At 40.1% G+C, this 27,433-nt stretch overlaps 1 protein-coding gene across 2 annotated transcripts in view; it reads right to left on the bottom strand.

Moving 5' to 3' along the window:
• The window catches only part of CDC123 (cell division cycle 123), a 56,804-nt gene that overhangs the window by 23,126 nt on the left and 6,245 nt on the right, over positions 1–27,433 (bottom strand). For both annotated transcript variants that reach the window (XM_060293281.1, XM_030836964.2), the window contains exons 3-7: positions 22,664–22,721; positions 22,376–22,408; positions 15,595–15,690; positions 12,570–12,676; positions 877–925 (exon numbers count right to left, since the gene is read on the bottom strand). In XM_060293281.1, the coding sequence (XP_060149264.1) occupies positions 877–925; positions 12,570–12,676; positions 15,595–15,690; positions 22,376–22,408; positions 22,664–22,721 (343 nt within the window). The remainder of the gene's footprint in view (positions 1–876; positions 926–12,569; positions 12,677–15,594; positions 15,691–22,375; positions 22,409–22,663; positions 22,722–27,433) is intronic.

A 27,433-nucleotide genomic window follows, 5' to 3' on the forward strand; every position in this document is an offset into this window, starting at 1 on the left:
AACGGTATGTAAAGATCTCAATTACAAGTGCTAAAAGATGTAGGAATTGTTTGGTGGCTTGGTGAAGAGTCAATTACCTGTTCACAGAAGATATGCCACTATATACACTCAACACACTCAGAATTACTTAGTACAGTAAGTCAGTGGACAACTTTTGAAAGCATGTGTATATACAAGTGACTGGAAGCAAATAGATGACGAAGAAATTAAACTAACAACAACATCCAAGGACACTGCCCACTTCAGGTGTGTGTGTGTGTGTGTGTGTGTGTGTGTGTGTGTGTGTGTGTGTGTGTGTGTGTGTGTGTGTGTGTGTGTGTGTGTGTGTGTGTGTGTGTGTGTGTGTGTGTGTGTGTGTGTATGCGCGCACGCGCTGTGTATACCTTCAAACCAGGAAAACATGGGTTTGCTATTGGGGGATGGGGAAGGAAGTTGCTGTGTTTCAACTCTTATTACTATCTCTAATAAAGTTTTCCACTGTCCTTTTGTTCTTACTTCTATATGTAATCTGTAAAATGAGAGAACCATAGAAAAAATAAACAAAAACGGTAAAATGGTGGTGACTACTTTTCCTTGTAAATCAGGTTAAAAAGCTTAAACAGGTTAAGCTGGATGGTATGAAGGTGTTTGCTTCATTTCAAAATATGTATAATATTCCATAGTATGTACATACTGTGTATATACTGTATGTGTATGTACATAATACATGCATTTTATGTGTATATTTCATAAATTTAAAAATTCAATGGCTCTAGGTTCCCAGAGAAATTAGTCCAAAAATTTGATTCATTTCACTTAAGAACAGAAATTCTCAATACGTCTTCATCTAGAATTATCAATTTTATTCAAGATCAAAAAAAAAAAAAAGATTCTTACCTCATATTCCATACACGGATCTGGGGAATCATCAGTACAATGAATAAATCTTTGAGGGAAAGAAAGGCAATTGAATCTTTATTTTATGGTTGTCAGTTTATGCATACACATTACTTATATTTACTTATATTTAAAGTGGGAGTAAGGTTTTACTAAAAGCTTCCAGAAACAGGAGACTAATTCAAATTCAATGAACATTTATTAAGCACCGTTCAGTGTCAGGCGTTAGCCTAGGCACCCTGAAATGTTATTTGTTATTTCATTTGTCCTCAAAACAACCATATGAGCTACTATAATCTCCATCTTTCTGTTAAAAAAAAAGGGCTAAAACTAAGGAAAGAGCACATTTAGTGACCAAGCCAGGAGTATAACGCAAACCCACTCTAGACTCCAAATGAGGGTGAGATGGCACTGTTGTTTTATAATTCTCACTGTGCTCTTCATGGCTGAACCAGAAGTCTAGTTCTCTGCTGACATTAACTCTGCCACCTAAAGCCACAAAAAGTTCATCTAATCCTTCTCCCACATCCCATTTAAAAATAGCTGACAGAAGAATTATTCATTCCGCCATTAAATATATTGCTTCCTCCTCTAAAAATCCTCAGTTTCATGGACAATTTTTCACATCCTTTATTAAACACCTACCTATACCAAGGGCTGGCGAGGCACTGGAACACCAAAATGACTAAGAGTCCCTTGTCCTTTAGTCTGGTGAGGAAAGCCTAACAAGTACCCAAAGAATTTCAAAACACTGAAAATAAAAATACTGTGATGGCACAAAGGAAACACTGATTAGCTCTTCATGTTTGGGGGGAGGGGCTTCATTTGACATGAAGAGAAGGGTCTGTGTTTGAGGCAAAGGGAGAGAAGTAAGAACTACGCACAGGACTACTGGAGGTCAGTACTGATGGGTGTGGAGGGAAGAACTGCCAAAAGATGTGGCTGGAGAGAAATTCTGGACAAGAAGGACTATCCAGATCATGAAGGGTCTTGTTTGCCTACGCAGAGAGGTTGTGATTTATTATACAGACAATGGGGGGCTAAAAACGTTTCTAAACATGTGAGGGAGATCATTGCACTTAGGCTTTAGAAATATCACAGGTGGCAACGGTGCTGGAGAGCCTGGGGGAATGGGCGGCAGGTTGGGAGGCTGAGAGCCCAGTTAGAAGGCTCATTGCAACAGCCCCAGCGAGAGATGAGGGGCCAACTAATGCGAAGGCAGAGGAGAGGGAGAGGAGAAGCTCTATACAAAGATATTTAGGAGACAAAGTCAGGGCTACTTGGTGCCTGATTGAAAGCGCAGGATGAGGGAGAAAGAGGCCAGATGACTGGGGTGGCTGCTTGATGACTCGCTGGATAATGAGGCAAATACTATTCACTAAGAAGGAAGAGCAGGTGATGTGGATGAGGAAAACATGGGAGCTAACTACGTTTGGGTGGGTAGTGTTGGAGAAGTCCTGGGAGAACCACAGAGAATGTCTAGTAAGCAACTGGAACAAGGAAACTCAAGAGTGGGTGGAGGTGAAAATAATTATCTGGAAGTAATCGTCCTACTGGTATAAGAGCTAAGGTCAAGGATGGAGACAGAAGTGATCAGTCAGCTCATTCAGATAGAAACCTAGGGAATACCAACAATTCAAGAAGCAAAACAGGTGGTCAAGAGACATTTTCATAAAAAAATACACAAGCAAAACAAAAAATAGTTTTAAAGACATCTTAAGCAATTTACAAGTAGAATTAAATTTGAAAAGCTTTTAAATTTCCCTGAATGTTTGATTAGTTTGGAATTCTCTGCAATCATTTATGACTTATACTACAAACAATAACAACACAAATAAGGTGGTTGGCTAAAATCCTCAGAAAATAAGAACTTTTATTGCCACTAACAGTTGGGCACTAATGGATATAATCTGAATGACAAAGAAAGATACACACGGGGAGCTTTGTTAAAAGGCAATGGGCTTTCTCCGTATTAGTGAACAGGCACCAGGTGAAGCATGTACATCTGCCATCTCATTCCATCCTTGCAATAATCCCTGAGAAAGTGCTATTATTATTATCCACATTCATCGCACAAGGAAACCAAGGCTTCGAAAGGTGAGAAATGAAGTCAGTGGTGGGAGGGCACTAAACCACGTGTGGAACTGCTCCTCTCAAGAGGTGGAGGTTCTAGAGCTGTTTGTTATTGCTCTCAGATTTCAGAGAAACCACAAATACCAAATGGATCCAGAGAAAACGTAAGTCCTGGATCATCTCCTTTAATAGCTCTACATAATATATTCTTCATTATTCTATTTTTTTTCAATTTTTAAAAAATTAATTAATTTTTGACTGTGTTGGGTCTTCGTTGATGCACACGGGCTTTTCTCTAGTTGCGGCAAGAGGGGGCTACTCTTTGTTGCATTGCGCGGGCTTCTCATTGCGGTGGCTTCTCTTGTTGCGGAGCATGGGCTCTAGGTGTGCAGGCTCCAGTTGTTGTGTCATGTGAGCTCAGTAGTTGTGGCTCGCGGGCTCTAGAGCGCAGGCTCAGTACTTGTAGCGCGTGGGCTTAATTGCTCCATGGCATGTGGGATCTTCCTGGACCAGGGCTCAAACCCATGTCCCCTGCATTGGCGGGCGGATTCTTAACCACTGCGCCACCAGGGAAGTCCTATTCTTCTTTATTGTAAAAGAGTCCCTCACCTTTTTTTTTCTGGTTTAACAGCCTAAATATTTTAATTAGCAAAAAACACTAATTCATTTATGAATTCTATTATAAAAATTCATTTTATCCTTAAAACATTTTCCCTCAACTCCTTTCTAAATTCTAAATGAAAAGATGAAAAGCGTGTCAAAAATCCAGACAGTGAGGAATAAAAAATTGTGTGGTAAAAGAATTTTTCACAAGCGAGAAAAGCGTTCACAATACAGTATACTTTTAAATAATAAAAAAGGTCACAAAACTACACAGTACAAGCTCATATTTTAAAACATACATGAGAAAACATAATACAATGTTAACTATTGGAATGTTCACAATGATTCTTTCCCAGCAGTGATTGTTCATTTCTTCTGCTGCTTTTCTGTAGTATTTCTAACATTATGTTTATCACATTAAATGTATATTACTTTAACTTTTAATTTTGAGGAATTAAAAAACACATAAAAGTACAAAGTGGGGACTTCCCTGGTGGCGCAGTGGTTAAGAATCCACCTGCCAATGCAGGGGACATGGGTTTGAGCCCTGGTCCAGGAAGATCCCACATGCCGTGGAGCAACTAAGCCCATGCGCCACAACTACTGAGCCTGCGCTCTAGAGCCCGCGAGCCACAACTACTGAAGCCCGCACGCCTAGAGCCCGTGCTCTACAACAAGAGAAGCCACCCCAATGAGAAGCCCACGCACCGCAACAAAGAGTAGCCCCCGCTCGCCGCAACTCGCCCACACGCAGCAACAAAGATTCAACGCAGCCAAAAAAAGGACAAAGTGTACATTACATATAGCACTTTTATAATAAGAAACCAAGTTTACTTTAAAAGTTAATATTTTACATTTTGCAGTGTATACAAAATATCAAATTATGTTGTATACCTGAAACTAATATATACTGTTAGGCCAATTATACAATTTTTTAAAAAGTTAGGACTTCCCTGGTGGCGGAGTGATTAAGAATCCACCTGTCAAGGCAGGGGACACAGGTTTGAGCCCTGGTCCGGGAAGATCCTACATGCTGTGGAGCAACTAAGCCCGTGCACCACAACTACTGAGCCTGCGCTCTAGAGCCCGCTCGCCACAACTCCTGAAGCCCACACGCCTAGAGCCCGTGCTCCGCAACAAGAGAAGCCACCCCAATGAGAAGCCCGCGCACTGCAACGAAGAGTAGCCCCCGCTCGCCACAATGAGAGAAAGCCCGCAACGAAGATCCAACGCAGCCAAAAATAAATTTAAAAAAAAGTTAATATTTTAGCTTTCAATTAACCAGTAATTCTTATCATGATAAAACTGAACTGCCTATCGTTTTTTAAAAATTTAAATGCATCTAAAATATACAAGGGAGGGCTTCCCTGGTGGTCCAGTGGTTAAGAATCTGCCTGCCAATGCAGGGGACTCAGGTTCGAGCTCTGGTCCGGGAAGATCCCACATGCCGCGGAGCAACTAAGTCCATGTGCCACAACTACTGAGCTACTGAGCCTGTGCTCTAGAGCCTGCACGCTGAGCAAGCTCTGCATGCTCTGCAAGAAGAGAAGCTACCGCAATGAGAAGCCTGAACACTGTAACAAAGAGTAGCCTCAGCTCACCACAACCAGAGAAAAGCCCGCGCCCAGCAACGAAGACCCAACGCAGCGAAAAATAAAATAAAATAAATTAAATTAAAAAAAAAATATATATATATACAAGGGAGATGGGAGGAGAGAAATGACAAAGGAATTCGAATAAACACTTCCAAAACACAGGTCTTCATTATCTAAATTTTTTAATGCTTCTATATTCCTACAAATATTGATTTCAACCCTTGGTTAATCCTCATTTGCTACTTTAAAATAGGTATACATTTTAATACACATTTGCATTCTACCATCCCATAACATTATTTTTTAAGTGGTGATGGGTTTAACATTTAATGTTAGTTAAAAACCTTGACTAGTTTCAGAAGATAGATGTGAGAACATATGTGCTACATGAGATTACTGTACAAGGCTTTTTCTGATTAAGATGATTAATCAGATGGTCAAGTACAGTCTCTGAAAGGAGAGGAAAGTGCAGAGCCACCTAATTAAGACTGAATGTGAAGGTCAACAACATTTTTAGGAGCTCAGCTGAACTACCGCAAAAAACACTGTGTATGAATATTTAAATTCCATTTATATTCTGGAGGAAGTAGATTTAAAAAGCAAAAATGTGTTAAGATATTTGGAGTATTAACAACACTTGAATGCTTACAAATCCTTATATAAATTACGGTTCAAAAATTCCAGGTTACATCAAGAAAGGAAAAAGAAAGAAATCCTTAAATCAAGGCTTCTTACTACACTGAAAATATTAGTAGAAACAATACTAGCAGCAACAAAGATTCAAGGATACTCATAGAAAATATGAGTATCCTAACAGAAATGATAAAATATCTTCATTCATATGGAATATAAAAATGTTTGTATTATTCTCTTAACTGACTGAACCAAGAACAGAGATGATCCAAACACTTGCATCTGCAATGGAGAAAAAAAAGCTCATTCTCTCACTTCCAAAAATAACAGTTTCTTAATTGCTAAAAGAAAGCAGGACCTCAGAGAGGTAACAGCAAGTTAAGATCAAGGAAAGCAATTTACAGAGAAAGAATACTGAATTGCTAAGTCTACTTTAGCTTTTGTTTCTATGAACACGTAATTTAAAAGTCATGGTAAGAACTAGTATAAATTCTCAAATCCCAACTCAGTATATAATATAAAATTATAATACATGTTATAATTTATGAGCAAAAGCAAGAAATATGTCATAATACCTAACACTTCCCCTGTGTTAACGAACACATTTAAATAACACTTGAAAAATTTGCCTGAATTATGAAATAATATGGAATCATTCATGATCACCTTGGAATTTGGGCAACTGTTAGAGAATTCCTCAAGTTATAACCCGAAATTAGTCTAGGTCCAGATTGATAAGTGTCCCATACAGATGAGAAACAATACAGGCATCTGTATTGTTCTATATCCATCTCCACCCTCCAGGACCCAGGCCCTTCCCAGCAGAGGTAGGACTAGATGAAACAATATTCCTGTTGAGAAACCTGCTGACAGTTTTACTGCGGTTTCTTTCCACAAAATTTGCCTTTGCTCTCTGGTTGTTGTTGGGTTTTTTTTTTACATCTTTATTGGAGTATAACTGTTTTAAAATGGTGTGTTAGTTTCTGTTTTATAACAAAGTGAATCAGTTATACATATACATATGTTCCCATATCTCCTCCCTCTTGTGTCTCCCTCCCTCCCACCCTCCCTATCCCACCCATCCAGGTGGTCACAAAGCACCGAGAAAGCCCACGTACAGCAAAGACTCAACGCAGCCAAAAATAAGAAAAAAAAAACAAAAACTTCAAAATAAACACAGGTATTATTGGGACTTCGTTGGTGGTCCACTGGGTAAGACTCTGCACTTGGGGAACTAAGATCCCACATGCCAAGTGGTACGGAAAAAAGCAAAAACAAAAACAAAAAAGACAAAACCCACAGGTGTTATTAAATAATTAATGTCATATAATCTACAATGTAAATTACAAAATAAAAGTATTCTCGGGTACAATCACAGTAAAGACCGAAAAAAGCAGAAAAACAAATAACCAAAGGTCTACTCTGTTGAAAGCTACTATGAAATTATGCCAGTATATTTTTTTCTTTTTTTTTTCTTTTCTTTGCGGTACGCGGGCCTCTCACTGCTGTGGCCTCTCCTGTTGCGGAGCACAGGCTCCGGACGCACAGGCTCAGCAGCCAGGGCTCACGGGCCCAGCCGCTCCGCGACATGTGGGATCCTCCCGGACCGGGGCATGAACCCGTGTCCCCTGCATCGGCAGGCGGACTCTCCACCACCGCGCCACCAGGGAAGCCCCACCAGTACATTTTTAATGTATTTTGCAGTGAACCAGTTAACAGGAATTTTGGAGACCAATATGTTAGATACAAAGTTTTAGAAAGAAGAAGAAAAGAAAGAAAGGGGAAAAAAAGATCCTAGCCTAAAACTGTAAGAACTGTGCTTAACTGCCACTGACGACTGACAGGAATGTCATCTTTCTTGTCTTTTACTTCTACCCAAGCTACTTTCCAAGTCATTCCCTCAACTTAAACTTCAGGTTGCATGTCCTACCAGCCAAATGGTCTTACTATAAATAGGCACAGTCATGATGCCCTGAACATGTCTTAAGATGGACATACTCTTTTCTGTGAACTTCTTAACTGTGATCAACACATAGCTTTTATCATGACGTTCCAACTATTTCACACATTGAAAGAGAACAAAGGCGATACGTTCAATGGTAAGGATGCCCGTGTGTGGAACTAGGGGAATGCAGACAATGAGAAAACTATGGATGTAGTATATGCTTTGTTACAAGGAAAGAAGGATACGTGTATCTGATGAGCTGTGCTACATTAAGAAATACACTGAACTAGAAAGAGCTCCATGGAAGTAGAATCCAAGAGACTGCTCTAGTGGAGAACACTGGAGTTAAAGATGAATCCTATTTGTTACGGGTGAGGTGTTAGACTCTGGCATTGGAGGAGCAGACTTACAGTGCTACCAACTTAAATTGTGTGAGTTCTCTAGTGCGGGCCAGTCAACGTGGCAGGAATGGGGGAAAGAGAAATCACAGTATTAGTAAACTCGGAGAGTAATAACTACGTGAACTGACTCCAGACAACTTAGGTACCGCCTAAATACGCTAAGATCACAATTCGATCATTCCTATCAGAGAAAACATCATCATTAAAGCTTTATAAGGTGGCAGTACACAAAATCACAATGCTTTAAAGTGGCAGACTCTTTACTGCCTAGCTATTTACTAGGGCACATCCTCATTCGTAAGCTTTCCTAAAACGTTGGAAGGTTATGGTATTATACCTCACAGAAAACAACTCTTAAGTATATAAGGAAAAAAAGTTATGTCAAGGGCAGAAATAAAAAAGAAAAACATGGCACCCAGGGAATATTTAGCATCAAAGTTCTGGTGCTGAAGATTTTACTGCTCATTAGGATCTAAAATGAGAGTTCAGGTACACAGATTCCATTTTTTACATCTCACTGGTGGAAAAGGAAAGATAAAAAATGATACTGAATTAAGGGTGATTGGGTGAGTTCATTAGAATTTTCATAGAATTCTTCAAAAAGAGAGAAAATATGCTCTCTAAAATTATAACAATCTAACAAAACATTGTAAATCAGCTACACTTCAATAAAAAAAACAATAAAATTATAACAATCTAAAGTGAAAAACTGTCACCTAAATAAATGGGCCTTAAAAATCACAAGGAATAGGTTCTGTTAGGTCCAACTTAGGTAGAACATTTTACTTTTGAAACTGTTTTGCTGCTGAATTTTAGGATTAATAACCAGTTTTGTGATAATCTTAAGAACAAAATGTATAAAAATTGTGCTGATCATAACTGTGCTTGAATTACTAAGACAAGTAAACTTTCCTGATCTCTAGTAACTCTAACTTCCTTAGTCATGAGCCTCTCAGAAACAATTAATGGATTAATTCTCTCTCAGCCCTTTCTTCTAAATGCCGATTGAATACCAGATATTTTTTTTCTGGCCTTGGCCTACTGAAGTGACACCTAATCAATAAAATAACCAGTGAAAGCAGCCTTCTGACTCAACAAGTCTAATTACATAGAAAGTTTATCTGGGCAAATAATTCACTCAGCAAGTATAATGCAGACAGATTATGCTAATGGTGTCAATATTTCAACCTCCACTTTTTAAAGCTTCTTGGGTACAATAACCACTTGACAAACAGAAAGAATAAGAGTACTTACTAGTCCATGTCAAATTACAACTGTGGCAGACAGTACTGGTGGTCTACCCTCTAGCTATTCCTAACCTTTATCCTTGCCAACAAAATTCTGTGACTGTTCGGAGGAGGACAGGTGGACCTGTGGAATCCCAGGGATGCACGTGTACATCTAAGCGCACAGCCCTCAAGGCGCGGGCCTGCACCCGCAGCAGCAGGGTCACCTGGGAACAGGTTAGAAATTATATTCTTGGGCCCCACTCCCAGCCTAGTGAATCAGAAACTCTGGGGGTGGGGACCAGCAAGCCGTGTTTTACCAAATTCTCCAGGTGACTCTAATCCGAGCTAAAGTTGGAGAGCCTCTGCTCTAAACCAATCATGGCGTCTCTGTTCCCTCTGCCAACTACTGGATGAGGCTGAGTAACTGTGTGACCGTAAGCCTATCAGGAAGTCTCCTGGGAAGCTTCCAGAATGCTTTACTTGCTCACAGACAGAGAAGAATGAGAGGAATTAGATGCACCCCCTCATATTTTTGACTAAGATATAGTCATCTTCATGCCATACCTGCAAAATACCAGCCACCTTGTAACCATTAGGTGATAAACCCAAATACCAAGCCAGTAAGCCAAGGATGACAGAGAGAAAGACTGAAAGAACCTGGTCCCTGGTGACCCTGATGAGCTGTGACTTAACCATTATAGATGGAAATAGCCCATCTCCAGACTCCTTGCTAAATAATGTGTTTTTAAAAACACTATGTGTGAACTCTTTTTGGTTGGCCCTCTGTTAACCTGTAATCCTAACTATAACATCTTTGTTTCTCTTGTTGAAGCAAGCTCCCAAAGAGTATAACATAATTTTCATAACATTACATAATTTTATGTACATAACTATATACTAGAATATTTTATCTTTTATCACATTCTATAATATTTTACTTTGAAGCATTTAGAAAAGAAGGAATTTATAACTTTATTAAGTGAAAATACAGAGAACATTTAGAATGACGTTACTGAAATTATATTCTGGTTTTGGTTCTATTAACTAGTTGATGGAAACAAATTACTGAGCAGATTCAGGCCTCAATTTTCTAACTGAAGAGTCAAATTAAATCACTGATAAGATCCTGTCCAATTTAAAGTATTGTATTCTTAATCTTTAAGGGGTCCAGAAAGGCCTCTGTGACAAAAGTTCATATTTCATTAAAGACCCAATCAATAGGGATTTTTCTGGAGTAACAAGACTCATTGTTACGCAACTGACTACCGACAAAGATTTCCAGAAAAGGTGACTGTGAGTACCACCAGTCTGAAAGGCTGCAAGCCCAGGGCTTGGTGTTTATCCTGCCAACTCCCAATTATTTACATGAGGAGAAAGATGGTATTCTGTGGATAAACACTCCTAATCCAAGGCCTCAAATGTACTTGCTGATTTAACTTCTTCCCCATGCAAAAGTCAAAAAGTACAAAACGCAAAAAGACTGACTGGTATTTCTACCCTTCACTGGAATCGGGGCTAAATTCATGTAAGACAAAAAAGGAGAGGCGGGCTAAGAGGAGCCAGCAGGTTGCTAGGGTGCAAAGATGATTTAAAAGCCATCAACCACAGAGAGTTAGAAGTGATTTATAATTTTTGGAGAGGAAATGTCCTCATATACTCACTGCAACTAATATCAAAGGTGCATAAAAATCCATATCAAATGAATTAACAGGTACAGAGTATTTTAACGTAATATATTCCAAGGCCTCTTTACAAAAGCATTCAATATCAAAAAGCTCTACAATGGCAAAAAAAAGAGAGGGCCACGACTTCCTCTAATCAGAGGGTGTCTCCCAGAACGAAAATGCTGCTGCATTATTACTAAAGCAAACACCTCATAACACCTGTGCCAACACAACCATAAAAGGCTGACACCTAAATGTCAGAACAACATAAAGCTTTTTCTGTAAGTGAACCAGAAAAACCAATACAGGTAAAGTCCTTTTATAATAAACTAGCGATACAATCACACTCATTTATTATTACTTAACTTCGTTTTCTTAATTTAATACTAAAACCATATGCCCAAGCTGCAGAACCAGATGCAAAAGCGATGATGCACAACTGACTTGTAGGGAATGTATTTTCTTTATGCCAGGCTCCTCTTCAAAAAAGGATTTGAGGCTGAAAGGGGATGAATGAGCAGGGCAAACTGAACTGGATGGATGGGGAGGAAGTGGCATGCATACATGAGGTATGTATGTATTCACCTGTGTACCTGCTTAGTTTCTAGATTTTTTGATATGCTTTATTTTAAAGATCAGATAAAAGGTTAGTTTAATTGATATTTTGGATCTAAAAATTGGGTAGGATAAGAAATCTAGAAGAATAACTGCTGTTTGATGACAGAACAAAAGAAGCATAAAGAGATCGCCTACAGTGCAGCAGTGCAGGTGGGCTGTCTGCCTATGATGAAGGATTAGTTACAGAGTAACTAGCAGAGGGAAGAAAACAGCAAGTCCATGTCTAGGAATTTATCCTAAGGAAAAAAAATCAGGAAAGCACGCAAAGATTTAGCTCAAGGATATTCACTGCAGGACTAAGAAGAAGAGAAAAGAGACAAATAAGAAGAGAGAACTAAAGAAATAAATGATGCTATAGCTGTCCAGTGGAATACTCTGAAGCAAGTTTAAAACAATGATGTGTTTAATATTTAATGACACATAAAGATGTTTAATATATACTGATTAAGTGCAAAAGCAGCCTCATAAGCAATTTGAACTATATGATCCCATTTTTGTTTTAAAAAACTGGAATACAGTTAGAGACAGGTGTATCTATATTATACCTATGCACAGACAGAATCCTGGAAGTATATAAAACCAACTGTGGCGAGATCATGAATGCTTTTACATTTCCTGTTTTTGTTTAGCTATAGTCCCCACTTTTATTTTTCTATGATAAGCATATATTAGCTTTATAATAAGAAAAAAATTACCACTATATTTACTGGGCAGATACACAGAAAGCCCTTGATATTTAGGGATATTCATTGTACAGCATTAGCTGTCAATGGAAAAGAAAGGTTTGCTTTAATAGGTCATTTGAGAAAATGAAACAGCCTTGGTATGTGGATCTGTTGTTTACAATAGTACTAGAACTAATGGAATTTCATCTGTAGAAAAACTCACAAGTACTGAAACTACTGACATAAGAGAACAAGAGACATACTTACGGTTGGGTGAAGTCACGAGTGATGAAATCAGAACTCTTGAACAGTAGGAAGATGTCGCTGAGAGTTTTACATTTCAGAGAACTATTCATTGCTATCCAGTATGCGTCCTAAATAACAGAGCACATGTTACTTAGTATATATTCCAAGTTAGTTGCTATAAATGAAGTTCAAGCCTATAGCCAAAATCAACAATGCATATAACCTGAAGAGGTTGAAGAAAAAAGTCAGGTAAGAAATTTTAGCTATACTGTCAAATGTCAAGTTACAGTTCTAAACAAGTAACAGCATCACCACTGCATGTCGGATACTCAGTTTTGAACCAAGATGTTCAGGTTCTCACCTTTCAGCTCAGGCCTAAGCACTGCCCTATGTCTTCCTCACTGATGATGAAAGAAGGGGGATAAAGAGATATCAGAAATGCTGACACTTCAGCTAGAAGATTCAGGAATGAAAAAACAGCCTGACCAGCGACTAAGAAAATAGAGAACCTTCCTTTCTTCCCGTTTCTGGGGAGAGACGGCTGGAACCCTGAAGTTGGATGACTGCAACAGTTAAGACCCATGTCTATCAAATCTGGGAGGGAGGAGGTGACATATTCTGAACCATCACAATTTTAAATGGTGAAAGCCTCAAATATATGCACCAAAAAAAAGTAAGAAGAGCAGACACAGGAGGCACAAACCTCAGCGAAATATGCCTAAAAATGATAGAATAATTAAGTAGTTTAAAAAACGTACTTCTCCCATAGACAGATCAGACACAGAACAGTAATTGGGAAAACTAATGATTGCAAAAAAAATGTCCAGTTACCCACACTGTATGAAAGAAAGCACTGGAACACAGTCGGCACTCAATAAATAAAAAATAAATGAAGGAATAACTTAAAATCACAAATAATCTATGCATTTTAACTAGAAAGCCTCAAGCCAGATCAGTAGTCAAGCACAACTCAAATTACTGCTCATAGATAAACTAAAAATGAGTTTCAATAACTTCTTTATAATAACTTCTTTAAAATTTCTCCAAATGAAAAAGGATGATGAACTTCTGGTTAAAGATGGTATACTGAACACACAAATTTAACTCCACTAAAACAACAGTATATACATAGAAAACCATGCAACTGAATAAACAAGACAGTTATTAACTCCAGGGAAAACAAAATGTTGAATAAGAAAACACAAGCAATGTACGGTATATATCAGATATGGACGTAGTGTTTGCATAAACATAATATGAGAAACACTGAATACTTGTCTAATCAAAGTATGCCATTCTGATGATGAGGACAGTGGAACAGAAAGCAGTGGGGACAGGCCTTCCCTGGTGGCTCAGTGGTTAAGAATCCGCCTGCCAATGCAGGGGACACAGGTTCAAGCCCTGGTCCAGGAAGATCCCACATGCCGTGGAGCAACTAAGCTCATGCGCCACAACTATTGAGCCTGTGCTCTAGAGCCCGCGAGCCACAACTACTGAGCCTGTGCACCTAGAGCCCATGCTCCACAACGAGAAGCCACTGAAATAAGAAGCCCATGCACCACGACGGAGAGTAGCCCCCGCTCAATGCAACTAGAGAAAGCCCGAGCAGCAACAAAGACCCAACGCAACCAAAAATAAATAAATAGATATAAATAAATAGATAAGGTAGATAGATAAATAAATAAATAAAGTAGTGGGGACAGGAGATGAAACAGAGCTGAACCTTTCTGTTCTAAAGCAGGAAGTCAGTAATAAACATCTAAGACAGAAGAACAGAGAAGTAGAGGAAAATAACAGAAGAAGGTACTAAAATATTTGAAAACAGCTGCCTCTGAGCAGTGGGAAATAGTGAAGCAAAACGGGTGTCAGAACTGGCTGATTTCTGTAGGAAGCTTCCAGATCTTCTGAAAATTTAAACTATTTTGTATATGTAATACAATGGAATATTACTCAGCCATAAAAAGGAATGAAATAGGGTCATTTGTAGAGACGTGGATGGACCTAGAGTGTGTCATACAGAGTGAAGTCAGTCAGAAAGAGAAAAACAAATATCATATATTAATGCACATATGCGGAATTTAGAAAAATGGTATAGGTGACCTTATTTGCAAAGCAGAAATAGAGACACAGATGTAGAGAAAGGGGGAAACAGGTGGGGTGGGATGAACTGGGAGATTGGGATTGACACATATACACTATTGATACTATGTATAAAATAGATAATTGATGGGAACATACTGTATAGCACAGGGAACTCTACCTAATGCACTGTGGTGATCTGAATGGGAGGGGAATCCAAAAGGGAGGGGATATGTGTATTTGTATAGCTGATTCATTTTGCTGTGCAGCAGAAGCTAACACAACATTGTAAAGCAACTATACTCCAATAAAAATTAATTTAAATGTATATGTGTCACTAATTTTAATAAGTAAAAACAAAAATTAGATTAAGTACAATTTATCATTCATGTTAGAATAAGAAAAGATAAGCACATGAGATGATTTTTTGAAAATGCAGGTAAGTCTTGATTCCTTAAATGAGCCTTGCTGACATAAAACTGTTTTCTACTGTAGTAGAAAAAATAATGAATTTTCCTTCAGACCTTAACTTAAAAAAAAATCTTGTCAATGAAATGTTGAAATGATAAAACACAATTTAAGAAAACGTCAGGTGATCTGTCAAACCGCTGTTTCTAGATCCTACAACATTTTAATTTTTATTACCTTTCAATAGAGAAAAATCTCTGTCAAACTGAACAGGTGAAGTTTTGAAAAGGGTAGAGAAAGGCTTTTCTCAGATTTCTAGCGCAATCAGCAACACAAGAGGTTGAAACTGTCAATTGGCAAAATATACAGCATTTCACAGACCCAGGGAAGTGCACTGCAAAATCAGGAAAATAAAATAACAGGGGGAAAATAAAAATAAATTCCACGGAATTCCCTAGAATTAGGAATATAATCAGACCCTCTGTGAGGATATAAAGTGAAATGGAATAGCAAAACAAATAATATTCACACAGTGAGAGATTTACTGATGTGTTCCTACCCTTGGGGCACTCCAGTTAAGCTTTGGAAATACACTGCCCCCCAGGGAATTGATAGCTTCTTGGACTTTAGTGGTGAACTCAGGAAATTCTGGTGCCTACAGAGAGAAAGAAGAAATATTTGGGCAAGTCAGTATCATCACAACAAATACAGAAAACAAGATCAAAATCTCAAAGTTCAACACTTCAGGGCGTAAAAAATAATTCAGAATACAAATTACTATCAGAATTTCTGAACTCAGTTAAATAAAATCAATGATCAAATAGCATTTATCTGAAAAGGAAAAAAAAATAACAAGTGCCAATGGCACTTTCCAAAACAATCAAGACCACAAAGCTGAAGAGACAGATGTTACAAGGCACCTGGGGATGTGAGGAAGGAATGAATGGTTCTCTTAGCACCTATAAAACCAGTATCTATTAAATGAAAAGAGACAGATAGAATATCACCTGTGCATATACTCCAATTCTCAGAAATAATACCTCGCACTTAAGGGCCAGAAGCCTTTCCATTTGCAGGAAAAGATTCTTGGACGTTTCCCCAAAAGGCTTCATGAGAATAAGAAATAAATTATGTGGTTAACTGTATTTAAACGCTGCTATTTCCGGATAAGTTTTAATATAAACAAAATTTAAAAATAGGACCTTGGTGAAGTTAAAATGTTCTTTCCTTTCTGGTTGATTTTAAAATGTGTATTTTTTAAATTTTTATTTATTTATTTTTTTTGTGGTACGCGGGCCTCTCACTGCTGGGGCCCCTCCCATTGTGGAGCACAGGCTCCGGACGCCAGCGGCCATGGCTCACGAGCCCAGCCGCTCCGCGGCATGTGGGATCTTCCCGGACTGGGGCACGAACCCGTGTCCCCTGCATCGGCAGGCGGACTCTCAACCACTGCGCCACCAGGGAAGCCCTATTTTTATTTTTTACAAATTTATTTATTTATTTTTGGCTGCATTGGGTCTTCGTTACTGCGCGTGGGCTTTCTCCAGTTGTGGCGAGCGGGGGCTACTCTTCATTGTGGTGCGCGGGCTTCTCGTTGCAGTGGCTTCTCTTGTTGCAGAGCACAGGCTCTAGGCGTGCGGGCTTCAGTAGTTGTGGCACGTGGGCTCAGCAGTTGTGGCTTATGGGCTCTAGAGCGCAGGCTCAGTAGTTGTGGTGCACGGGCTTAGTTGTTCCACGGGATGTGGGATCTTCCCGGACGAGGGCTCGAACCCGTGTCTCCTGCATTGGCAGGCGGATTCTTAACCACTGTGCCACCAGGGAAGTCCCTAAAATGTGTATTTTATATTGGTGAGTAACCAAAACATTCTAAGTGTTGTTTCAACCAGGAAGTACGTAGAAATACAGTGGTGACAGAACGTAAACGTAATTACAATTATGCTCTCCCTCGAGCCTTCTGTCACCATCAGGAGCACATGGACATAAAGTAGAGAAAAGGAGAGTAAGAGAGATGGAAGTGGGGCCTGCAGGAGAGACAAGAATACAAAAACACTAACACTGATGCTCTGCAGTCACTTTTTTCCTTTATATTTGCTGCCCCCTACTGGCAACTGCAAATACTGAAAAAGTCCAGTCATGACAAGTTCTTCCACAAGGGGAAAAAAAGTTACAATAGGTCTAGAATAAGCTAAGGGAGTGGGAGGTACAAACTACTGGGTGTAAGAGAGGCTACAAGGATATATTATTGTACGACACAAGGAATGATGCATTATTTTGTAAAACTGTAAATGGAGTATAACCTTTAAAAACTGTATAAAATTTTTTAAAATTAAAAAAGTAAATGATTATTATTGTTTCAAGTCACAAAGTTTTAGGATGACTTGTTATTCAGCAATAAATAATCAAATACCAAAAAGAAAAATGGCTTATGCTGATCCCCAAGATCTAATCCAGTTATGACAGAGAAAAAACTATGACTCAAGTCACAGAGACGCAGACCAAAAAATGAAAGTTAAAAAAAAAAAAAAAGGTAACATATTCCCCAGACAAGATACCAGCTTTAAGCAACAGGCTAGTGAGTGCAGGCAGAGATCAAGGGCAGGTTGGACTTCCTTTCTTTCTGCTGCAGGTGTACATGACCTCTGGACTAGTCAGCAGCATCTTTCAGTTAGTTATCTGACAGCCTGCCTCCGTCTCCATCCTCTGTTATTCTTCTTCTGCTTAGATACGTGAAACTAAACTGCAGCCATTTAGAGAGGTTTACAAAATGAATAACAGCTTTGAGTCCTTTATCTTCCATTCGTCTCTCCCTCATTTCTGTTAAGGCAGTAATTTCCTTAGAATCCCCTGAAGTTGCTGGTTTGGCTACCCTAGAGCTCTATCCATAAAAAGTCATCTAAGATCTGCATTAGCAATATTTTTGATAAATGGCACAGTTACACAAATTGTACAATATGAGGGGTTCGATCTTCAAAGACAAAACAATTTAATTTTCCTATCCCATAAAACTTCACATATAAGGACTGCTTTATAGTTCTGTATTACATTTTTTCTTTACCATATAAGTTATAGGTATACAATATAGTGATTCACAATTTTTAAAGGTTATACTTCATTTATAGTTATTGTAAAGTATTGGCTATTCTGTATCATTGATACATTTTAAAAGAGGCAATCGATTCCCTCAAATCCTCCAATTATTCAACTTTAAGAAATCCTGCCATAAGGATACTAAAACACATTTAAATGACGAAAAGTTTATGTACTGTACAGAAAAATCTGTGCTTTCAGTGAAAGACTATGCATTCTATACATACAGCACTTTCCGGGTTACCTGATTCTATCTGGGTCTGCGAGCTAGTTTACAACTTGGTGAATTATAGGTAAGTGAAAACAATGAGAAGTATTTCTTACAGACGTGAAAATTCTATCCTGTCTGGTGGAAATCAGCTATCTTCCCTCCCACGTATTCATCTCAATACTCCTAATCTATAAATGTGTCTGTCCTTTGGGTTCTCTTTTGAGACAGTTATAACATCTGCCTGGTTCCCTCATGAGTTAAAAACAGCCTTCAACGTGTTGTCATTATTCTACCTTTTCCTGAAAATTATCTTTTAACAAATTTAACTAGTAATAGGGTTCTTTTAAGCTCACAGTTCAAGTCGATTTTAAATTCGCGGAACACCTCAGTTGTCTGAGAAAAGGTTCCTGTTTTAAGTCAGATAAAATCCACATTTTAAATCATATCCATGGACTTTCTATGATCCAAACTCACCTATCTTTCCAACTTTACCCACCACAGCCCCCCTGTATCACACCCATAAGAAAGGTTATTTCTTTAAAAAAATGTTTTAATCATGAAATAAATGTTTTAAATATACAAAAAATATATACCTGGATCCATACATTCAACAGTTTGACATGTCTGATCCAGACCTTTAAGTTTCTTAAGGAAAAAACATCACAGATACTAATGAAGTTCCTAATCTCCTTGCTCTCCTCCCTAATGCTTCCCTCTCCTCACAGGCAACCATCATTACAGGAGTGGGCATATTCTTCTACAGTCCTGATGTTATACTACGTGTGCCTGTCCATAAAACATTAACATTTAAAAAATTTAAAGTAACTGTTGTCACTTGATATCTATACTTTTGGCAACTTGCTCTTTGAAATTCACCATTGTGCCTTTGGAATTTACCCATCTTGACTACTTGGTTCCATTTTTAATTTGGCATTTCTGTCACTACACTAATTACTAATTACTTGCAGTAGTAATTTTCCCTCCTGGCTCACATTCCTCTTCTGAGAGTGCTCTTCTGCCCTGAAAGCTCCCCTGCCCAACATCTAGCTCTCCCCAGTGAAACCCACTCACTTTTTAATTTTTTATTTTGAAATAATTTGAGACTTTCAGAAGCATTAAGAGAAGAGTAACAAGAATTTCGACACACTCTTCACTCAGGCACTTTACCACATTGCTTTATCATTCTCCCCCTCAACTCCCTTTCTACATATAAGTAGGCAGGGGTAGGGGTGGGTGTGTGGGGGTGGGGGGATGTGGGGTGTGTGTGTGGGGGGGATGTGTGTGTGTGGGGTGTGTGTGTGTGTGTAAGGCAGTAACTTTTTTTTTACATAACCCAGCCAAATTATCAAAATCAGGGAGGTAACGTGGATACAATACCATTATCTCATCTATGGATCTTATTCAAAATGTGCCCATTGTCCTGATAACGTCTTTTATAGCAAAAGAAAAATGGAACATTTTCCTCTAGCTCAGGACCCAGTCTAGAATCGAGCACTGCATTTCCTTGTCGTGTCTCCTTAATCTCCTTTCAGCTGTAACATTTCCTCTCTTCGTTGCTCTTTATCTTTCATGACCCTGACGTTTTGGAGAGTACAGGGCAGCGACTCTATGTAATTTCTAAAACGTTCAGTTTGCTGGTTGTTTCCTCATGACTAGATTCAGGTTGTGCATTGTTGGCAGGTGATGTGTCCTTCTGTGCCTTGTACGAGGAGACAGGCGATGTAGGTCTGTCCCATCACTGAGAAGGTTAACTTTGGTCACACTGGTGCCAGCTCGTTCCACTGTGAAGGTACTGTTTTTCTCTTTACAACTAGTAAGTAATTTTGGTGGACATAACTTTGAGAATACTCAAGTATCCTCATCAAATATTCACCCATGAGTTTTAATATCTATTCCATCAATTATTACTATAATGGTTGCTAATGGTGATTTCCAATTCTATCATTCCTTCTACAATTATCAGTTGGTATCTTTTCTACTATAAAGAAGGGCTTTCTCTTCTGCTCCATTTATTTAATTTAATCATTTGTTTATGTCAATATGGGACCATGGATTCTAATTTTAGTCAATGGTTTCCATTACTATTATTGTTTTGTTATGATGTTCACATATGGGACCAGAGGGAGCCCATTCAGGCTAACTTCTGGGTCCTCTGTGTCATGACCCATCATTCTTACTTTCTGACACAAGTTGTTGCAGGCTCATCTTTACCATGCCACCCCCATTCTTTAATTTCTCAAGGAGCTTCAACTCCTTTTAGTGGAGAATGCTATTTAGACACCAAGATCAGGGCACTAGGTGTGCTCACTGCCACCATGATGTCATTATGTCACTTTTAGAGCTAAGCAGAGTTTGGTAAATACACACACACACATTATTAATTTCTGTATCTATCTATCTATATTAAAAAACATGAGTTGATACTGATCATCCTTACACTTAGCATCCAGGCCAAATATCACTTCTCCCTTGAATTATTTCTAGATGCCCTTGGTGGTAACCGTCCTCTTTTTTTTTTTTTTTTTTTGCGGTATGCGGGCCTCTCACTGTCGTAGCCTCTCCCGTTGCGGAGCACAGGCTGTGGACGCGCAGGCTCAGCGGCCATGGCTCACGGGCCCAGCCGCTCCGCGGCACGTGGGATCTTCCCAGACCGGGGCACGAACCCACGTCCCCTGCATCGGCAGGCGGACTCTCAGCCACTGCGCCACCAGGGAAGCCCTGTCCTCTCTGTTCAACAGCACTTTGTCATCACCCCCAAATTGGAGCGTCTTTCCTCACTGGTTTATATACTCCCTAACGTCAGGAATCAAATCATAGTCATCTTTATTTACTTCATAGAACTTACTACAGGGCACTGAATATGGGCAAAAGCTAAGATGTATGCTGAACTGAACAGAATTTTCATAAAAGGAGAGGAACTGACCTGAGTGATATCCAGAGTAAAATAAAACATGTAAACTTGCCTTTTCTGCATGTGTGGGCACACTTTTTATACCTAAGGAAATGTTTAGGCACCTGCCCTTTTTTTCCCTTGTACCCTGGACATCATATCTCTTCCATCAAAATAAACAGAAATATCTCCTATTTAGAATTGCATTAGAATATACCCTCCTCTACAACTAGTTTCCTTTATTGTGCCTTTACATTTATTTGTAAGCAATTTTACATAAATCTTTCGCTTTTATCTCAAAGTATGAGAAGCTTCATTTGCCTCCCATATTTTTAGAAATACTCTCATTCCTTTAAAAAGATTTTTGTTCAAACGTATTTTAAGTTGAATTTGACGACACTCTTAGCCTGAAAGACTAAAACATGCTCAATCAACTTCTACAGGGACTTCCCTAGTGGCACAGTGGTTAAGAATCCGCCTGCCAATGCAGGGGACAGGGGTTAGAGCCCTGGTCCGGGAAGATCCCACATGCCGCGGAGCAACTAAGCCCGTGCGCCACAGCTACTGAGCCTGCTCTCTAGAGCCCACATGCCACAACTACTGAAGCCCGGTGCCTAGAGCCCGTGCTCCACAACAAGAGAAGCCACTGCAATGAGAAGCCTGTGCACCGCAACAAAGAGTAGCCCCCGCTCGCCACAACTAGAGAAAGCCCGCGTGCAGCAACGAAGACCCAACGCGGCCAAATATAAGTAAATTAAATAAATTAAAAATAAAAAAATCAAAGGGAGGGGCTTCCCTCACCATCCGGTGGTTCAGACTCCGTCCTTCCAATGCAGGGGGCACGGGTTCGATCCCTGGTTGGGGAACCAAGATCCCACATGCCATATGGCATGGCCAAAAAATAAAATAAAGGTGTACTTTTTATTTTTATTTATTTATTATTTTTAAAGGTGTATTTTTTTGAAAATAAAAATAAAAGGGAAAAAAGGGCGCACCATGTTTGCCTGTAAACAGTGATTTAAGTTATTTTTCAAAATAATAAATAAAAGCTTGAAAAGGTGAGTAAATGGGGATTTAGAGTGATCTGTGTTGAAACCCGGAAGCACCCCAGGGGGACAGCGCGAGGTGGTCCCCACACCTCAAGGCTCTTACCGTAAGCGTGGCTGTGTTCTCGTCATCCGACCACTGCATGGAGAGGAGGACAGAAACAGAACGTTAAATGTGGACAGTGTACTGGGCTTCCAAAAAGCAGTGCCCCATCTAAAAATCACCCATACACAGGAGACAGCTTTTCCTGAACACAAAGTATGTGTCCAAGGGAAATTTTCATGTACTTTCTCACTTGATTGAATCCATGCTAAGATCTCAAAGCCAGAACCATTTCAGAGAACATTTCGATTAGAACACGTTACGGAACAGTTTACATTATTTTGAACCAACCTGTATTTCTTCTGCTTCATTATCACTGTCTGGCTGAGAACATGTTGGCGGATCTTCCCTGGAAGAACATAAAATTTAAATTGAGCAAGAGAAAGCTTTGGTGCTGTGCAGTCATAATTGCAGGTGTGCTGAGTATATATATTTTTTAAAAAGCCTTAGAATTGGAGGGTAATGTTAGGAAAAGTTCACTTTTTGAGACAGAAACTAATAAAAACCAACAAGAAATTAACAAGACTACACGTCCAATAAGAGATGGCGGAATAAAAACTTCCTGCCCTCTTCTCAGAAATCACTACAAACAAGGAAAAGAAAAACTCAAACTCCACCTGTGAGGACACTAAGAATCCAGTCTCAATCCCGATATAAGAGAAAGTGCTGCCCAAGACAGGGAAGACCAGACGGGATGAAGGAAGCCACAGAAGGAACTGCCGGAGGAGCTGTTCCGGGCAACCGCTGGACACCCTGCAGGCGCAGCCAAAAATCTTTTGTTTACATAGTGAAAACAGCGCGTGTGGGCGGGTGGCAGGAGTTACCCTGGATCTGGACTGGCACCACTGGAGGGCATGGGGGAGGAAGAGAAAGACATACTCAGACATGCTGTCTTAGAAGGAGCCAGTGGGCAGAGTGGGTGTTGAAAAGGGCCATTAACAGCCAATCCTTACCGCCTGGGGCGAAGCAAGGGCTGAAAGACCGCAGAGGGAGCGACACTGCCCAGGCCTATGAAGAACTCCCTCTTGAAATGCTACTAAAATGATTTAAAAGATCCCAAGGGAAAAAGCACCAGAGAGGAGACAACTGCAGAGAGGAGACAACAGAAGTCTGGAAAACAGAAAGCCAGTGACGGGGGGACCCAGTTGGCAACAGGCAGACCCTGGAGCCATCATACACGATGGGACCACAGCTCCGGCTTCAAAAGGGGTGACCTGAGTGAAGTCCGTGAAGGGGGCAGGGAGGCACGCCGAGCTGTCCTCAGCTGGCACACCCCAGCAACTCAACCTCCTCCGTGGACCAAACCGGGTAAGGGCTCCGGTCCTTAATGCCCTAGAGGAAAATCGGGGTGAAATGCTAGAATACGACGAAGTCGTAAGTGGAAGTCGTGTTAACAGTGAGACTTCTAGTCCCCTTCCTCCCTCCCTGCTCCCCCAATACAGACAGATTAGAGGACTCATCTCTGTAGACACTGGAAAACCCCCGGGGAAAGACTCACAAATAACTGTCATCTGAGAATCTTCCATCAATACCTGCTGACTGCTGGCACTCTTAGTCAACAAGCCCCACCCGGGCACACAAAGTTTCTGCGTGTGTGTGTGTGTGTGTGTGTGTGTGTGTGTGTGTGTGTCTGTCTGTCTGTCTGTCCATCCCTCACTCTTAAATATGAATAAAGGCCTAGAATCATGAGAAAACTAAAGAAAGGCTCCAAGATGAGAAAAGAGTTTTTAAAAAGAGAGAGAAAAGGTACATGGATGAAATAAAGACAATACAGGAACCAGATGAAAAATAATTTTTTAAATCATAAATATCCTCAAAGATAAAAGATACTGCATTCATGAGAGGAGGCCAGAGGACAAGGTTGGACTTGTAGAAACTGAAAACGTGGTAGCCGAAACCTAAAAATTCAACAGAATGAATGGCAAAATCAAGGAAATTTTCCAGAAAGTAAAACTAAGAAGACAGACAATAGGGAAGAAATGATAAAATTCAGAGAATTAATCCAGTAGACCCAGCCTCTAAATAATAGGAGTTCCAGAAAGAGAAGCAAGAAAATAAGAGGAAATGATCAAAGACATAATATTTTTAACTGTTCTAGAACGAAAGAGCCCACCAAGTACACATCACAATGAATGGGAAAAACAAAAACAAGAAACTCTGATGATGTATTTACAAAGATGGCCACAACAATTCTTCCCATCTTGACATGCCCCTTTGCAGGGTGACTTTGCCACTCTTCCCATCAAGAAATGGCATCTGTTTTCCCGCCTCTTTAATTCAAACTGGCTTCAAGACTCATTGTGACCAACAAAATGTAGCACAAGCGACACCATGTGATGATGAACCTAGGTGTCAAGTCTTTACAGCTTCTGTGCCCCCGTTTTTGGAATGTTGCCACCACCACGTAAAGGAGCTGAGGCTGAGGCTGAGAAATCACAAGGAAAGAGAAGCCCAGGTGACAGTCAGCGTCCGCTGCCAGACATGAGTGAGGTATCTTAAAACCATCCAGTTTTTATGGTCGAGCCACCAGACAACTACAGCCGCAAGAGCGACCTCAGCAAGACCGACAGAAGACTTGCCCAGTGTCGAGCATTACAGAGGCTCTGAGATTTTACCCCACTTGCAAGCTAACAAGTTAGCCTGCCAGAGTTCATGGACTCTGGCGGAAGACAGGGGACTCCTGGGTCAGAAACAAAGGACTCTCACTCACAGTACAAAGCATGAGCTCCATCTTCGAATCAGTTCCCTCTGGCCCCTCACGCCCCGTGGGAGGTCAAGGAGTGACCCACGTTTGTGTTACAATTGAGGAACCCTGAACTTAGAGAATCTCATCTTTTATAATGAGCTGCAGGTAAACCTGGCTGGTCTTTGACCCAAGAGGTGACACTGTCTTTATCTGTACTAGACAGTAAGAAGCCTGCTCTCTGCTAGGGAGAGACACTATCTCTATCTTCCAAGGCCATCTGCTGCATAAACGTCTTTGAAAAAACAATCAGGAACAAAAGCTGTCAGTGCCTCTGCTCAAAAGACATGCAGAGACCCAAGGAGAAGTGTCTCTCAACACCCAGCTGAGCAAACATTGACACATAAAATGGTCACGTTTTAAGTCACTAACTTTAGGCAATACAGATGACTATCATGAAATAACAACACAAAAGGTACTCAATGAACTTGAAAATGCATTTATCACTCTAAAACACCACTTTTGGTTTTTGTTAGTATAACAAAATACATTTTAAAAAAACATATTTGTAATCGGTGTATTCATACAGTTCTTCAGAAAAACTGATTGCAATTCCTACCATGGGATGTGTCACTGAAATGGAAAAGATGATGGAGTGTATACACTGGCAAGTTCACCAGACTTGCTTTCCAAGGTAAACCTCTAAATACTGAGGACTGAGTTGATGTTAATATTTAGAAGTATTCTCTGTTTTCTATATCACAGCTAGCACTGAGCTGGTACCTAAAAGCCATGGGAAATGTGAGAGCACTGGCTTTGGAGGCAGACAGACATTGTCAGAATATGTCAGTTCTGCCTGTTAGTCGCGAGCGTGGCACCAGAATCCCATCTATAAAACCAGGATGACAGTAGCTACTCTGCAGAGTTGTGAAGATTCAAAACATGAACGAATCGAACATGTGTTTTATAATTGGCATCTATTGTCATTCTCCTTAAGGGAGACGATCAGGAAAGAAAGAACTCCCGGGGCCAAAAGGGGACAGTGAGGATTGGCACCTACTCGGGAGCGCTGAGTCAAACCACCTGAATCCGACCCAACTTGTGAGCCCAGGTCAGGCACCACCTCTTCTGTACAAACTCCCTGCATCACCCCAGCTTACAGTGATTATTTCAACTCCAAAAACATGGCTTAACAGAACACTGGGTGCTTTTGTTCCAAACACAGGCACCTATTTATTTACATCTTTGACTTGGCGACTAAGCCTGGACTCCCAAGGCAGGATGTCCCACCCATCTTTTCTTGTTTGTTTGTTTTAAATGGAAAGTTTATTTGCTCAGTACACCAGACACCCATCTTGTTATCCCAGTAGCATGCTCAGCACCCAACTCATGGTAGGCACCCAATAACGTGCAATGAAAATGAATCACTGTCTACACCAGAAATGCGTGCTACCAGCCTCCTTTCCTACACCAACTGCAGGCAACGATAACCAAACCAAGCACGTCAAGATCTTCCCTGCCTCGGAGCCCTCCTTAATGCTGCTCCCTCAGCCTTGAAGATTCTTCCCTTTGCCCTTCAACTGACTGCTTTCCACCCAAACTTCCTAACTGAGAGGCTCGTAAGTTAGCTCTTTGGGGTATTCCCTGACCCTCCCTGAAATCCTCAGCCCCAGCCCACTCCCAGTAATTTAATACGGCAGTGATCACCCCATTTCCTTCACAGCCTTTACCACAATTTTCACTTATATATTTACTGGTGTGTTTGTTTAATGTGCGGACTGAGATTAATGATAATGGTGAGAACAGTTAGTATTTCTTAAGAGCATACAATGTACTAGGCATTATTATATTTATAAACATTAAATATTTATGGCTAAACATTTTATGCATTATCTCCTTTTATCCCTGCAACAACCCTATTTACAGAAGAGGAAACTGAGGCACAGAGAGCTAGAAATGAGCAAAGATAGGATTTAGCCCTAGGCAATGCGACTGACAGACCAGCACTGTGCTATTTGACTCCCATAAAATACAAAGCTGAACTGTCAACTCCAAAAAGGCAGGGTCCCTACCTGATTTGTGCGTTACTGGAGAGCAGAGTGAAGTGCTGTGTGCTGTATCACACTGCTTAACAGTGTTTAACAGGCCTGCCTCTGCCAGAAGTTCATGCACACATCTGGCCAACGAAAAACATCACAGGAGCTCTTCCACAAGCTCAGAGCACTGAAATCTACCCAGGCCTTTCTAACAGCGGGAGGCATTTGCTTTACACTCCCATTTACGTAAGCTTATTAAGTGTTCTATATTTAAAAATAATAAAGTTACGTGTGTAAACATCCCAAGGTTGAGACTCACCTACCTATTCTGTTTCCTTATCC

This window comes from Globicephala melas, chromosome 2 (assembly GCF_963455315.2).
Source record: "Globicephala melas chromosome 2, mGloMel1.2, whole genome shotgun sequence".
NCBI classification, from domain to species: domain Eukaryota; kingdom Metazoa; phylum Chordata; class Mammalia; order Artiodactyla; family Delphinidae; genus Globicephala; species Globicephala melas.